Source organism: Cryptomeria japonica, chromosome 3, assembly GCF_030272615.1.
Source record: "Cryptomeria japonica chromosome 3, Sugi_1.0, whole genome shotgun sequence".
Taxonomy (NCBI): Eukaryota; Viridiplantae; Streptophyta; class Pinopsida; order Cupressales; family Cupressaceae; genus Cryptomeria; species Cryptomeria japonica.
In genome coordinates, this window is record NC_081407.1 from 307,320,243 (window position 1) to 307,336,528 (window position 16,286).

The 16,286-nt window shown below is 32.7% G+C and overlaps 1 protein-coding gene across 2 annotated transcripts in view; it reads right to left on the bottom strand.

Moving 5' to 3' along the window:
• Positions 1 to 1,394: 1,394 nt before the first annotated feature.
• LOC131034307 (F-box/kelch-repeat protein At2g44130) overlaps positions 1,395 to 16,286 on the bottom strand; it is a 45,028-nt gene continuing 30,136 nt past the window's right edge. The window contains exon 6 of one of the 2 annotated variants that reach the window (XM_057965785.2): positions 1,395 to 1,934. In XM_057965785.2, the coding sequence (XP_057821768.2) occupies positions 1,897 to 1,934 (38 nt within the window). In that variant the 3' untranslated portion in view covers positions 1,395 to 1,896. Of the gene's footprint in view, positions 1,935 to 13,031; positions 13,513 to 16,286 lie in introns of those variants that run through there. The other variant, XM_057965786.2, reaches the window with a different exon arrangement.

Below are 16,286 nucleotides of genomic sequence, written 5' to 3' on the forward strand. Positions count from 1 at the left end.
TAAATAGATATCATGATGGAGATGGAGAGAATTTTACTATAGTAACTTTTGTTGTTGTTTATTCTTTTCTAACTCCAAGCGAGGATTTCGAGTCTACTCTATTAGAAAAATGTGATATGTTGTCTCCAATGTGATTAGTGGATTCTATAGGCTTAACTAATGGAGGATCTTCAAAGAAGGGAAAGTGTAATGAATAAAATATATCTCACAAGAATTAATAGGAATGCATAGAAGTAAAAAGGAAGAAGGATCCTCCTTCCAAACTCAAACATTCAACAACTTTAAGATCAACAAAAATGGGAGATTAACAATGAAATTTTGTATATTGGACACCCGATTTTGGGTTGTTGTAGGTTATGTTGTTTTGTAACGCAGCTATATGTTTTTGGGAATAGGATATTTTTTCAACACGGCTTAATACTACTAGTGTGTTGCACCCGCTGTAGCAAGGGCATACAATTAATATTTTTTTAAAATCTTATATTATGGGAATTGCCCCCTTGGCAGTACTTACCCTCTAAAACAAAAACAATGGCTTTAAAAATCCTCAAACAAAAAACTACCATAATGACTAACAAGAAACTAACTAAAAGTTAATAATAAAAGTACAATATTATGTTTATTTCTTATTTATTATTTCCTAACTAATTTTTTGTAATATTTTCTAACTATTTGTAGATGTGAATCATATTTCTATAAAAATAATTGACATCTTCCACCTATTTGTACTAAAATGGTATCTTTGTATAAGGCATGGACATCAATAAGAGAAAAATGAAGGGTGTTTTGTTAAATGTTATTGATTAGTATAACTCCCTAATAAATATCTATATAAAATATGAAAGAATGGACAAGGCATGTGAACTCAATGATAAATATCCTAAAAGAAACGTATTCTTAGACTATATGATTGCAATAGATAAATAAAATTAATTTGAAAAGGCTTTAAAAATAATTAAAATAAATACTATATGTAATTATAAATCTAAATGTCACAAACCTTTTAGTAGTCTCTATTTATGCAAAAATATTAGCATCAGAATAGAGTATGGATAAAATTATAAAGGATAAATCGATTTTATTAAAAGTTGTAGTTCCTAATAGATAAGTATGAAAAACATTTTGAAGCATAGATAAGGAAGATGATATATTTGACATAATTTCTAAAAGAGATATAATCTCATACATTGCATTAATATTAGGACACACAAAAATAGATTTGTTAAAAAAAAATTGGAAACATTTAAGCTAATTCAATTCATTGTTGTTGTTGGTAACATTTAAGTCAATTAAGTTCACAGGCATTAATCCAAGTTCTCATAAAATCTTTGTTAGCATTCTTGTTACACTATTTTTTTTCTATTAATTATAATAAGGACCCATTACATCAAGTTTGCATAGCCAACATGAGACAAAATGAAGGTAGATAGTACCACCTAATAATAACCTTTACCCCTAGAACCCACACTTAGATCATATTCTGTAGCTTTTTCCATGGTCAAAATTACAAAAACATATATGCCATTATCTGTGAAATATACAAAGAGGAAGTTTATGCAACAACCATGAAATTCTTAACCAAAAATTATCTCCCTAATCAAAGAGCTTGAGTCTCCAACAATATCCACCCACACGGTCAACCCTTGTGGTCCATCACTCCACATCAGCTCTCTGCCCCATAGGATAGGGTCCACATAAGAATGCACGACTAGGACTGCCACTGGTATGTTTCACAATTGAACCTAGCTATTTCCGCTTCTCTGTGCCTATAAATCTCTCATGAAATTCTCCAACCCAACCTCGAATAGTGATCTCTCCTTGGTACTCTTGGTCCAAGAGAACCCATGTGATATCTCCCATGTGAATATTCTGGTAGAACCATCTTGCAAGAACTTTTCAAACTCTCTCTGAGCTAACTTCATGGTCATGACAACCTGCACATCAATGTTATGCATAATGAGTTTTCTCAAAGACTCAGTAAGGGATCTATCTCTACCATTAAAGAGAGTATTATTGCTAAACTTCCAAATAAGTCATAATACTTCTAAAGAAAAAACAAACCTCAACAAATTAATAGATTTTTTAAGGCTTTGGACACTACTAGTAACTACATCTAAGACCAAAACATTAGAACCAATATAAACACCAAAGATGTTCCAAACCTCCCTAGAAATAGGCAGTCCTAAAATATATGCTTGATGGTTTCAGGCACCTTTCAACAAAAACAGATAGAAATATTACCATTGGGCTTCCTAATGGGGAGTTTGGGGAGTTTCTGCAGTATAAGCAACCAACCAAAAAAATTCTTCCTAGGATCAATTGGTCTATTCCACAAGTTATCAAAGACCTTCTGCCAAAAATTATCGCATTGACTCGGGTTACAACAAGAATCGGCATGGGAAAGGATGGAGATGTTATTAGCTAGGATAGCATAAATAGATTTTGCTTTGATATGAGGATCCATCTGGCCACTTAAAAGATATAAACCTGGTATTATGAAACTGACAAGGCTTGGGAAGGTCAAGAGGAGAGTAGGCATCTCTCAAGATAGTGTAGGTCTTCTGGTGAGAGGAGGGGATATCAAATTTGTCCATAATATCATCGTAGGTCCATAGATGACCATCTTGGAGAATATCAGAGAGTCTATTTAAGCCTTTTGTAGCCCAAATCTTGGTTAAACAACCCTGTAGCAAAGTAAGAGGTTTATCTTTGTACTTCAAGTTCCACCAAGTAGAGCATTCACCACAAATCTCCCCATTCATTCCAAATAAATCTAAACATAGTGGATCTTGAGGGTCTAATATCAAAGTGTCCTTCAATGATATCACACAGTGAAAGTCCTTTCCACATCGGGCTTTTCTTTGGGGTGGCCTTGGAGAGATTGTGCCTAATCAGAACTTTCCAAAGTTCATCCCCTTGTAATTATCTAAAAATCCATTTTGTTGCCAAATATATGCCCTGACATCTCAAATCCTTGAGGTCGAGACCCCCGAAACTCTTTCTTAAAGTACACCATTGCCACTTCACAACATGTTTCATCTTGCCCCCTTTGCCATCAGACCACAAGAATTCCATAATTTGTTTTTGAATGTGATAAAACTGATAATTATTAAAAAGCCAAGCAACAGTATAGTAGATATTATATGGAGATAATTTTTCGACATATCCGCACTTTCCCAGCCAATGAGAGGAAGTGCATATTCCATTTTCCCAACTTCTTATCTATTTTCTCTTTTTTCCAATCCCACATTGCTTTCAAGTTTGGTTCAATGGAAAAGGGAATCCCTAGATACCTCACTAAGTGATGCAGACCTCCCCATGAGAGAGAGTATTTATTGCACCAAGGAGGAGGATGTGTCTCCCAACCTAGAAAAACTGATTTGAGAAATGAAATTCTACTACTTGATGCTTCACAGAACAAGTCAATCTTGGCCATTAGTTTATCAATATTGTCCTGATTCAACTTGGTAAGGATAACAATGTCATCAACAAATTGAATGTTGGAGAGATCATCTCCATTAGGTAAAGTAATAGCATGAACTTTATGAGATGTCTTAGAGTCCCTCATCAAGTAGTATATAGCATCAGCAACAATAACAAAAATAGTTGGTGTTAATGGTGTTAAGGGGCAACCCTACCTGATGGATCTAGAAAGATCAAAGTATTATGACTTACTGCCATTAATCTCAACACATGTCTTTGCATCCCTCATCAAAATATTAACCATTTTATAGAAGTGCTTAGGAAAACCTAAGCTTTCCATCATCATGTCCACAAAAATCCATTCTATTTTGTCGTAAGCTTTCTCAATGTCTAATAACAGTAGAGCAATGTCTTGTTTAGATTATTTTACCCAATACATGGCCTCCAGCATGTGAGCAGATTCTCAAGGATATATCTTCCCTTGACAAAGCCTATTATGGGTAGGGTTGATGAATTTAGGAAGAATACCTTCTAGTCTCTGTGTAAGGGGTTTGGCCAAGATCTTATAAGATACATTCAATAAAGTAATGGGCCTCCAATTCTTTATCAAAGATCTGTCTCCCTCCTTTGGGATCAGCTTAATAAGTCCTTTATTAATTTCTTCTCCTAATGATCCCATGTTAATGGCATCTTGGAATACATGCAATAGATTCCCCCCCCATCCATTCAATGCATTCTTTGTAGAACTCAATCGGTAGCCCATCCGGGCCTAGGGATTTTCCATTGTTAAGAGTCATTATGGCCTCCTTAATCTCTTCCAGAGAAAGCTTCCAATCTAACAATTTAGCATCCTCCCTACTAACTTTCCTTGGAACAATTCCTCTAATGTAGTCCATAGCATTAGCTTTACTCATCTGATTGTCCTCAGAAGAGAAAATATTTTGATAGAACTGAGCAAATGCTCTCAAGATACTTGTTTGGTTAGAAATAGTTATTCCATTATCCCAAATACTGTAAATGCCAACTCTTGCTTCCTTGGCTTTAAGCAGGTGGAAAAAGTACTTGGAACCTTTGTCACCGTGCTTGAGCCAATTAATTCTTTCTCTAGTCCTAGCCCCCTGGATCCACTTATTTTGAATCCTCCTAAGAGAATCCTTAGCTAGGCATATTACATTCTAAGCCTCCAAGTCATTAGGGTTATTCTGAATAGTTTCTTCTGCCTTTTGTAGGTTGCAGTGAGAAAAAGTCTCCTCTCTTCTGAGATCTTTAGCCATATTTTTTCCTACTGTTTGAAATAAAGACTTTCAACTTTGAATATTCTGGTTCCAATCTTGAATGGGGTTGTCATGTTTAATGATTTTTCTGTTGAATTGCCTAATAATGTAGACCGCTTGTTTCATCTCTTCCTCATTCAATAGGCTAATGTTGAGAGTGAAATTCTCCTTATGAAAAAACCTTCTTGAGGGTAGATCATTGTGAGAAATCAGAGCTTGAATAGGATGGTGGTCCGAGAGAGTATAGGGGGTGACTCTCATAGTATATCCCTCTAGGCTCTCAATGATTCTGAAAAATTCCTTATGGAAGTAAAACCTGTCAAGCATGCAATAGATCCTCTTGTTTCCTCTCTGGCAGTTGCACCACGTATACCAAATACTTTGGTCTTCTCTACTACATCTTGCTATGGGATCAACAAGCCCAAGCTTCCCCACCATCCTATTCCAAAATAACCTCTCCTCTCATTTCCATTCAACCTTGTTGCCATCTGTCTTATCTCTGGGACTCTCCACCATATTGAAATCTCCACCTAGAATCCAAGGAATATCTTCCAAATCAAAAATCCATTTCCATAGTTCTATTTTGTCCTTCTAGTCATTAGAGGCATAAACAAAGAATATCCCAAATTTTAGGTCATTGTACTTTAGGATAACCCACAATAATATATTACATGGATAAAAAACCCATCTAGAGACAAACTTGGCCCATTTATTGCTAAGGATAGCAGCACCACCTTTACCCTTGATGTGTTTGGTGGTAAAATACTCAGCCTCCCTCCAAATCCATTGCAGATTGATATCAAGCCAAAAGTCAACTGCCTTGAGCTCTTGAAGGAGGAGGACATGATTGTTCTTATGAATCTTAAGGAACCTTTTCACCATATATTTCCTATCTAGGGTCTCCAACCCCCTTACATTCCAAGATATGATATTCAATTCCATAGGGAAAGTTTAGGGGGTGGATTCCACTAGAGCCCTAAAGTTCTCATAATACTTGGGAAATTGCCCTTTTGGGACCTTTTTTCTTTGGATAAAGAAGTGGAGCCACTAGGCCTCCCCCTTTTCTTTTTGAACTCAAAGGGTTGGTCAGCGTCCAAGTGAGAAGTGTCTGCTAGAATCTTTCTTCTCTTATTTTTCTTAGTCCTCTTCTTGTTAGAAGCCTTTCTAACTTCATATTCATTCAAAGATTCCTCAACAAGGCTTCCATTGGGGTCTCCCTTGAAGAGGACAATGGCCCATTTAACCGCTTTGTCATCTTCATTCAATACTACACTTCCCATTTATACCTCCATACACTAGTTCCATCCTCGATTGAGGGACCAATGCTCAAACGAGGTACTTCCTCACCCTCAATGGTTCTCAATACATAACTGAAATGGGGGTGCAAGGTACAATCTATTTTGTTTCCTTACTATTAGTCTTGGACTTATTTAAAGCATCTCATCTTTCTGCAAACTCAGTGTCCTTTATGATAAGACTCTTTCATAGTGCAATCCTTAAACCCCGAACCAGCCCCCAACTTCCCAAGTTTAGATAGGCAATCACAATGGGTGGGAGAGTCTCACCTAGGGGTATTGATCCTATCATTAGAGGGTCACACATACCATTCTCTACAATTTCAATATTCACTAGTTGTTGGACCCTATTCGTGGTCTCATTTAACTTCTTAAATTTCTCCAAAATGATATGTTGTGTGTTAAGTTTCAAATATTTAGAAGGGCCTATGACACCAACAGGAGTAGGAGGCGATAGGGTTTCTCCCTGAGAGAGAATCACTTTTTTTTTCTTAGCACTCAATACATCAAGTTTCTCTAGCATAGGGTAACTATCATTACAATTGGGAAGGGTAACAAAAGGGTTCGTAGGAATTGTTGGCTAGGGGGGTTGCAAGGTGTTGGTCTTGGTTTCGATCGCAGATACAACAAGGGGTGGACACGAAGTTGAGGAGGGGGGAGGGGAACTTGACTTAGCCATAGGAGAAGGAAAGTCTAAATCTGCAAGACCAACAGAGGGAACTTCTTTCTTGGTTTCGATCGCAGATATAGCAGGGGGTGGACACGAAGTCGAAGAGGGGGGAGGGGCACTTGAATCAGCCATAGGAGAAGGCAAGTCTAAATCCGTAGGACCAGCAGAGGGAACTTGTTATTAGAATTATCAACTTTCACATTCTTCTTAAGAAGGGGACAAATTTTCTTGAGATGTTCCTCTCTTCTGCAAATAAAGAAAGCATTTATGCCTCCTAAAAATTCAATAGCGCAAGTAACAGTTTCACTAATTAGCTCAATCTTGAGGTCTTTAGGAAGATCCTTCCCAGGGTTCATAGACACCAACATTCTAGCATTCATATGTTGAAGCAGAGAAGAAGTTTCATCGATTCTAAGCACCCTCCCAAGGAGCTCCATAGCATTAAGTATAACATTCCACAAATATGGGTGAATATCCTTAACAGGTATTCCATTTAGGGCTCAATAGACCCAAAATTTCATCGATATCTGCATCTAGGTCCCAAGATAGGGGTCTAAAACAACCAGACCCGATAGCTCGATATTGCCTTTTAACAACTTCTTTGTGACTACTAGGGTTATTAAAGAAAATTTAAAAAGGCCCTTTTCAATCATTTTGCAGAAGGAGAAAGAAAACCCTAGCTTCTTAACCCAAACATTGTGCAACCAAACATTCAAATAGTTCCTAGAAGGTAACTTGGAAATGTCCAAAACCACTAAAAATATTGTTGAATTTCTAAGCCTATTTTTCTTAGAAATAATCTCACCGACCATTTGAACATTAGGAAAGACAACCAAAGAGATGGCAGAGAGATCCTTACCTCTTCCTCCTCTGCCATCTTCGACATTGCCCTTTTTCTCTTCTTTAGTGAGGAATTTGGCACCTTCGGGGAGAGAAATATTCTCCTCCACAACCTGCTTGAAGGTCTTTGATCTTGCCTCACCCATCCTAGCACTCAAAAGAATGCCATTTTCTAGAGAAGATGGTCCCATAAACGAAGCACCCATGACCAAGCATTCAATGCACACAAGGTTGGCCGACCTTGGGCCTACGCGAGGCAAGCCTCCCATAAGCGGTTGACCACCAAGTACAACCCTAAGTTACCAATGCTAGCAAGTTGTAGAGCCAATTTCCCCTTTTCCAGATTCGTTCTTTCTTACACAATTAGTGAAATAAAATTAAAATAAATCAACACATATAAATTTAAAGAAATGTTAATTTTACAGCTATGTTCAAAATAAAAACAAATAAAATTACCCTAAAATAAGCAAAATAGTTTCAAATCTCCAAATCAATAATGCCTTTGAGAAATCTCAATTGAATTAATATTAATTTTAATCATCATGTATACACTCAAAAATGGCTATGACTAATTAAATAAATATTTATTATTTATTTAATAATTATTCTTCTAGTGTCTAAGGGGTTGAGCTTAACTGGTTAAAACACTGGGTTCTTACTGTGTAGACCCAAGTTCAATTCCCAATAGGGACATTTGAAGTGGAATTCTAAGCTGACTCTTGGCCTTCCATAGGATGGGGAAGGTCTTGGGGTCAATCTAATCAAACATAATAATAATAATTCAAAAATATGTAATGGGGATGGGGCCCCCTACTGTCTCCCCACTAGTTCATAGCTCCACTCAAAGGCTATTCAGGCTTCAACCAATTACCAATCAAAATAAATAAAATTATTCTTCTAGTAAATAATTAAATTAAAAAGTTTAATTATTTAATTCATTTAGTCTTTCTTCTATATCAATCTTATTAAATATTAATTATTTAAATCATTCATTATCAATTCTTCTAAATCTTCAACAATCAAATAATTCTACAATTATTTAAATCCGCTTTTCCACCTCACTGCATCTCCACATCACTCAATCTTGCCAACTCATATTTATGTGGCTAAACAAATTAATGATTTTCAATTACTAATTAGCCATATTAAAACTCTACCTTCTATTTCCTAAATAAAAGAATTAATACGTACACTTAATTCTCAACTTCCCTATATTCTTTCCACAACTCCTACATGTATGGAAGAGGTTGTCTACACATTATCTTCCACTTGTCCCAAATTTCCTAAATTTCCTCCAACCATCCTATATTCTTGGGGTCATCTTCAGTCAAGGTGAGCATCTTGCCACTTGAACTCCCCTTCCTCCTTTTGCTCTCACATTCCAACTAATCCTTCATAGCCATCAATCTTGCATGATTCAATCTCAACCATTGATCTCTGCCACATGGAATTTTGCTCATGAAAATCTATAAAAAGAGCATTTAATCTAGTAGTTATCTTGCATTCACGTGAGTTTTGAGCATCCAAGTATTTTAGCAATTTACAGTGTGCCATTGGCTTTTAGTATAATCTTTGCATACTTAGCTTTGCACAATCATTTAACTTTGCATACAACATCTAGTTATCAAGAGTCCATTCATCATTTGTCATCTTGGAAGCTACAACCAGTGCAATCTATCTGAGAGCAACATGTCTACAACAAGATCAAAGATGATAGGACACAATGAGACAACAAGTGGAGGTTTATTTTTTTAAGTATATCTCTTTTAATTGTTTCATTGGTAATTTTGGAGTTTTCTATAGGTTTACATTATTGTGAAACTAACAAATCTTGCAAGTTCATTCTTAAAATATTTCCAAGTTACACACATCCAATACTCATGCATTAATTTGAGCTAATTAGATCTTGCAAGACATATTAATTGCAAGATTTCTATTGTGAAATCTTATGTAAACAAGTGATGCAATGTGTCAAGTTCCTATGAATAATAAAAGTGTAGATGAAGATATAGGAGAGGAAGACAGGGAGAGAAAAATGGAGAGATAGAGATAATGTGGCACTATGATAGAGGGATAAAGAGAGATATATAAAAAAATATTTAATTGTTGAAAATAAGTGTTGCTAGATTATATATAGATGTTATTGTTAATAAATAAAAAAGAGTAGTCATTATTTGTTCTATTGTTTAGCAAACTTGAAATTAACAAGACATAATATATAGAATTGTGCCTAAAATCAAATTTGGACATAACTATTCTTATTGCCCTATAATTTGTGTGTTGACAAGTGCATGTGCTCCACATGATATACTATAGTTAATTATATGTTCTACATAACTATATTTTATTTTGACACAATAATACTAACTTTTTTGCACTTACATCTATACTTATATTTTAAATTACACTCTTTTAATTCTAATTAAATATTTCATCATCTAAACTAGACAATTATGGTTCCTATGAAGAGCTACATTTATAAACATTGTACAATCAACAACAATAAGAGAATGTATAATGAAAAATAAGACAGGTGTTAATATTAATCTAAAGAGCCATGTCTTAAAGTAATGAAAATTTATATGTCCGTGTAAGATTTTTAATTACATATTACTTACATTTTAAATTAAGCTTTTCTATTTTAATGTTATTAAAGGTAATGTTAAGAAGTGTGATTTAGTCAGGAGATAGGAGGTAGGTTTTAATTCATTAAAACTAGTGAAATTTTCTAAATATTAATCTAAAGAGCCATGTCTTAAAGTAATGAAAATTTATATGTCCGTGTAAGATTTTTAATTACATATTACTTACATTTTAAATTAAGCTTTTCTTTTTTAATGTTATTAAAGGTAATGTTAAGAAGTGTGATTTAGTCAGGAGATATGAGGTAGGTTTTAATTCATTAAAACTAGTGAAAGTTTCTAAATGTGTCATTATATGGCCATTACCATACAAATAACTAGTCCTCTTTCTTAAGTATAGTCTTGTATTCTTAGTTGACAAAATTATTATATATAGCCTATTCTATAGCAATGAATAATCTTAAGTATGTTAAGAAAAATATTTTAAAAAACTTTAAATAATCAATAATCTTAAGTATGTTAAGAAAAATATTTTAAAAAACTTTAAATAATCAATAATCTTAAGTATGTTAAGAAAAATATTTTAAAAAACTTTAAATGTATCATATGTATGTATGCATTCATTTTAATAATTATGCCTGGCTTTAGAAACAATGAATTAAAAGGGAATTAAAAAGTTTTAAAAGACTAATTAAGTATATTTTAAAAAGGTTTGATAGTAAATTGTTATAGATTTATTACAATAAATTTATTATTTAATTGTGTATGAAAATAAATTGACAATGTTTTAACACTAATGGTCCTCAATAATAACTACATTGAAATTATTCCATCTTAACTATGAAGTGAATTTTAGTATTACCATGTTAATAACTTGTGAATACTAGTTTCTTTACAAATAATTTTAACTCTACATTCTCCTAGAATAAATAGTATTGTATATTTATTCTTATATGAAAAAATTATATATATGCTTTTATTAGTTAGATTTAACATTATTTTATTATAAATGGTATTTACTTTTTAATAGTTAATTCAATTTATTGTGAAGTGATTAATATTAATCAAACTCAAATTAGACTAGCACTTGCACTAGAAAAAGGTGCAAGGATTACGCCGAGAGAATTTTTAGTTTTTATGTTAAAAAGTTAATGAATATATGTTAATAGTTAAAAATAATAAAGCATTAACTTACATTTCATAATTATCTTATATGAGGTATGATGTCTAATTGATCTATACAAGCAAACAAGTACTACAAATTGAGAAATATTTTCCTAAATTTTTGGAAATGACTACTATTTTTTAATTGCTCTCTTTAAGTAACCTAGGGAGTTAAATTAACTCTTGTTATTAACATTTCAATTTAAATTAGATTTTTCAAACAAATTGGTTTCCAAAATCCATGTTATTTCATTACAAAAATGATTGTGATATTTCTAGACATAGCATTGTATCAAACAATAGTTCAATTAAATTACCTATTAAAAAATCATAAAAATAAAGCATAAAAGTTATACATGACAAACAACATCATATTTAATAGTGGGGGATAAGAATTTGTAAAAGCCTTTAAATAGAAAACTTGTGGTGGATTTTCTATTCATTCTATGTTAATCTAGAAAAAGAAAATAAATTTGAAAAATGATAATTCACAAATTGAGTTGGTTTGAATCACATGATCAAGTATTAGTGTATAATCTCATTATTTATAATAAATGCAAATAACTATTTTAATACTCATTATTTATAGTGAATGCAAATGACGATTTTAATACAACCTAAACAAAATAGCAGATAGAAGAGAGAAAGAAGAGACTTTAGCTCTAACAACTATCTTTTCTATTTTTCTTTTAATAGTCTAAACAAAATAGTAGATAGGAGGGAACAAATACACCAATAGCGCCAAAAAAGATGTTCTTGAAGATGTTTGTTGAAATTTTTAAGGTTTGAAATGTTTTCAATGTAGTATGGAATAATGCATAAAGGAAAAAAATATTTAAAAGACAAATGCCAATTGTTTTCAAGTAAGGTTTACAAATTCTCTCAAAAAATATAATAGGACCAAAATATCCACAAATCTAAGATAAAATTATTCCTTTGGTAAAATATGTGTGTCCAAACTAAAATTTTCCTCTTGATTAAAAATATTAGATTTCATTCGCAAGAAAACAATATCTTGAGTTCTTGAGTTGAAATTTTGTAACTTCAAAATTATTAAAATTTTCTAAGCAAAACTAACCTAAAAAGAATTTACAAACTACAACTAAGTTTTTCCTTTATAGAATTTTTTGTATGTCTTGACTAAAATTATCCAAAAGAGTAACTCAAATTACCCAAAGAAAATGCATGAGATACATGTTTGAATTAAATTTAAACCTAGAACAAAATATTTGAAGTTCTACCAAAATTATCACCAACACCATGTTGGATAAAGTTATCCACAATGCATGAATATTTGCAAATGAAATTGTCATCAATAACATGAGTTTGAGCTAAAATGTATTCTCTCTTTTTTTTAAAGGATTTAACTGAGAGATTTTTTCCTTAGTTCTTTAATCATGTACCATATGATTCACATTAAATTGTATATGCCAAAAAGGTGATTTGGATTATTAAACATCAAATAAAGTCTACAAGAAGAGAAAGCCATTAGTAGTTATCATTAAATTTTGTAGAAGGTTGCACCAACTTGATGTAATTCAAAGATGAAACATTTAAATGGTGGAAATATCCTATGAGATTCAAATTATACTAAAAAAATGTGATTTTTTGTAGTGTTCCATGAAGTCTTTGGGATAGGGGTGAGTTTTGAATATTACACTCTTTTAAAAAAAACCGAGGACAATAAAGAGACACAATCAAGATAATGTATAAAAATTAATGTTTGAAAGATCAGTTGCATAGGAAAATTAATCCCAATTTATCATTTATATAAATGATATGAATACAAAAAAACTGAAATCTATATAGATTTGTCTTGATATATTCCCGAGGATCACATCAAGCAAAAGGTCATACTCCTAGTTGTACTAAAGATGTGCAAAAGGGAAGATATGATGACAGATCAACAAATCTTTGATGTTGATAGATATGATACAAGCATTCCAAAAAGTTACTTTGAGTCTCACATCAAAGAGACCAACATATTAATCAAAATCATGTGTTGGGGCAAAGTATTTAAGGCACCCATGCTAAGTGGTGTAAAATGAAGGGTTAAAATGAACAATATATGCACTCTTCAATTTTGGCACCCACAAAAATATCTTGCCAATTTTAAGACTCCATGTGATCCTCCCCTCTTAATAAATAGTAAGTGGATCCTCTACCAAGTTCTAATTATTACTTGAATTTATGGAAAATGGTTATTAATATAATGACTATCATGTATGCAAAGTTTGTGATAATTCAAAATATGTAGGTGTTACCTGCCAAAAAAAATTAAAAGTATTTGTCATCAAATTGCACTTTAATTTTCTTGCCACCTCAAAATGACAAACAATTAAAAATGATAAAGTTGGGATAGTCAAATGTAAAATTGGTCATCATATAACTTTTATGTTATTGATAAATAATAACTACTTCATATTGCCTAACATCATATCCATGTTGTAAAGAGTTGAAGTAGTACGCACTTTTCGCAAGAGTCTAAAAGTTTTTGTAAAAAGTTGTGTTGCAATCATTATTAAGGTAATTTAAAAATTAAAATTGCAACTAAGAGTTCATTGAGTGACCAAGTATAAAGTAAACAAATTACCACTACGGTCATTAATCAATGAATAATGTCATTCTTGAAGTTTTTTATTTCATCTTGTATTAATTACTCTTGTCATTAGCTGGTAGGTTGACTGTTTAAACAAATTACTACTAAGGTCATTAATCAATGAATAATGTCATTCTTCAAGTTTTTTATTTCATCTTGTATTAATTACTCTTGTCATTAGCTGGTAGGTTGACTGTTTAAACAAATTACCACTAAGGTCATTAATCAATGAATAATGTCATTCTTGAAGTTTTTTATTTCATCTTGTATTAATTACTCTTGTCATGAGCTGGTAGGATCACTGTTTGAATTTTGATAAAGCACCAATGGCAAGATTTTTCATTTTATAAACAGTTCTTTCAACTTAAACCTCTTATTTACAAATGTATATTTTAAGAGTATTTATTTTTTTGTGCTTAAAATATGTTCAAAGAACCATAATCTATTAGACAAATGCTTGAAAGAATGTTCGTGAGGTAATTAAACCTCTTATTTACAAATGTATATTTTAAGAGTATTTATTTTTTTGTGCTTAAAATATGTTCAAAGAACCATAATCTATTAGACAAATGCTTGAAAGAATGTTCGCGAGGTAATTAAGATACCTAAAGACAAAAAAATTAGAATATATATTTATCTAAAAACAATCTAGAGTATATGATAGGAGCAAGAACTTGTAAAAAAATACAAATCATACATTTATATTTATTTTAAAATATAGTGACTTGGAGGAAGGTTAATACTCTAAATTGTGAGAAAGGGAAAGAAATTGAAGGCAGATTATAGTGCAGGAGCACTGACCAGTGATAACACTATCTAAAACTATTTTCAATTAGCTTTCTCCAAATTTGGTTTGTTTAGGTTATTCATCCCTACAAATTTTGAAGGGAATTCAAGCTCTTGAAAAGTAATGATTAACGGTTTCCATGCTTCATCAAATTCAAGAAATGAACTTTTGCTATGAACCTAAAACATTCAATCAATCGATTTATAGTAATGATTAACAGTTTCCATGCTTCATCAAATTCAAGAAATGAACTTTTGCTATGAACCTAAAACATTCAATCAATCGATTTATAAATTTGATGACAAATAGGTGATGGTTTGTATTAAGGTGTGAATTGGGTTTTCTGACCAAATCATCGCTAAAACCTTGTTATAAACCTCTCAAATTCAAGTACATTCAATCAATCGATTTATACATTTGATGACAAATAGGTGACGGTTTGTATATTAAGGTGTGAATTGGGTTTTCTGACCAAATCATCGCTGAAACCTTGTTATAAACCTCCCAAATTCAAGTCCAAAGCAATTTGAATGAAGTTGGCAGGTATAAAGATCGATTGGAGGAATTTTAACCAATGCTTAAATTACAACTGTCCTAGCAGATAGGATGCAATTTGTGAAAGTAGAGGAAAAGCCCGTGAATGCTTGATGAATGCCTCTTAGAAATGGGATCTCATGGATGGCAAAAAAATGAAGGATTTGCAAATAGTAGGCTTCTCGAAAAAGTCTTAGTACATTCGTACATTCGAGTAATTAAAATTGGTAGGTGAAGAGTCAAATTCCGCATCCTATGCTAGTGAAATGGGAGCTTTGAGATAGAGCATGGACAAGGCGGTGAATTGTTTGACGTAATGCCTTAAAGGAAATACTGTCTCATAGGTCGCTGTGATTGTAGGATATGCATCAAAGTAGATTTGTAAGAATATTGTCTCGTTGGCACGCTTAGGAACTTTGAAAGAATACATTTGCCAGGTGATATATGCCAAATCATTACAACACACAAATCTTTGGAAACCAATAATAAGAGAAAAGAAATTGAAGAGAGGATTGTGAATCGATAGCAAAAGCATCGAGCCTTAGGAAAATGACAGGTGTAGAAGAAGAGCCTTAAAAACTTGGAATTGATGCATGGATGCCAAAACAATAAACATTAATACGATGAGGAGGACTGCGTAAGAATATAATCAAGTTCGTAGAAAAGCAACTAATTGGGCTACTGCTGCAACAGGAGGAAAGAAGAAGAAATGCCAGTCTTTAAATTGACAAGAGAAACAAGGGAAGGAGAATCGATAACCAACCAATTTGCAGATTGAGTAGAAAGGAATGAGGAAGGTCATTAATCATTTGACAACAAAAAGATCAAATGCAAAATTATGAGAAGACATAATGGGGAGGCATTGAGGAAGGGCATCGACTAGGCGGTCTTCGTGTGGATCCGCACAGAGAGAGTGTTGCGGCCCGGTGATTGAGTGAAGGGGCTACATAGTGATACAATAAGGAGGGGAGACATAAACGACTGAGAACATCATTATTTCACTCCTAATATCTTGATAGCAACAATAGAAAATGATGCAAACTTAAATGACCAGAACACAGCTTACCAACCCTTTTATCTTTTGGAGATGTTGTGATTGTCAATCTATTGAACATCCT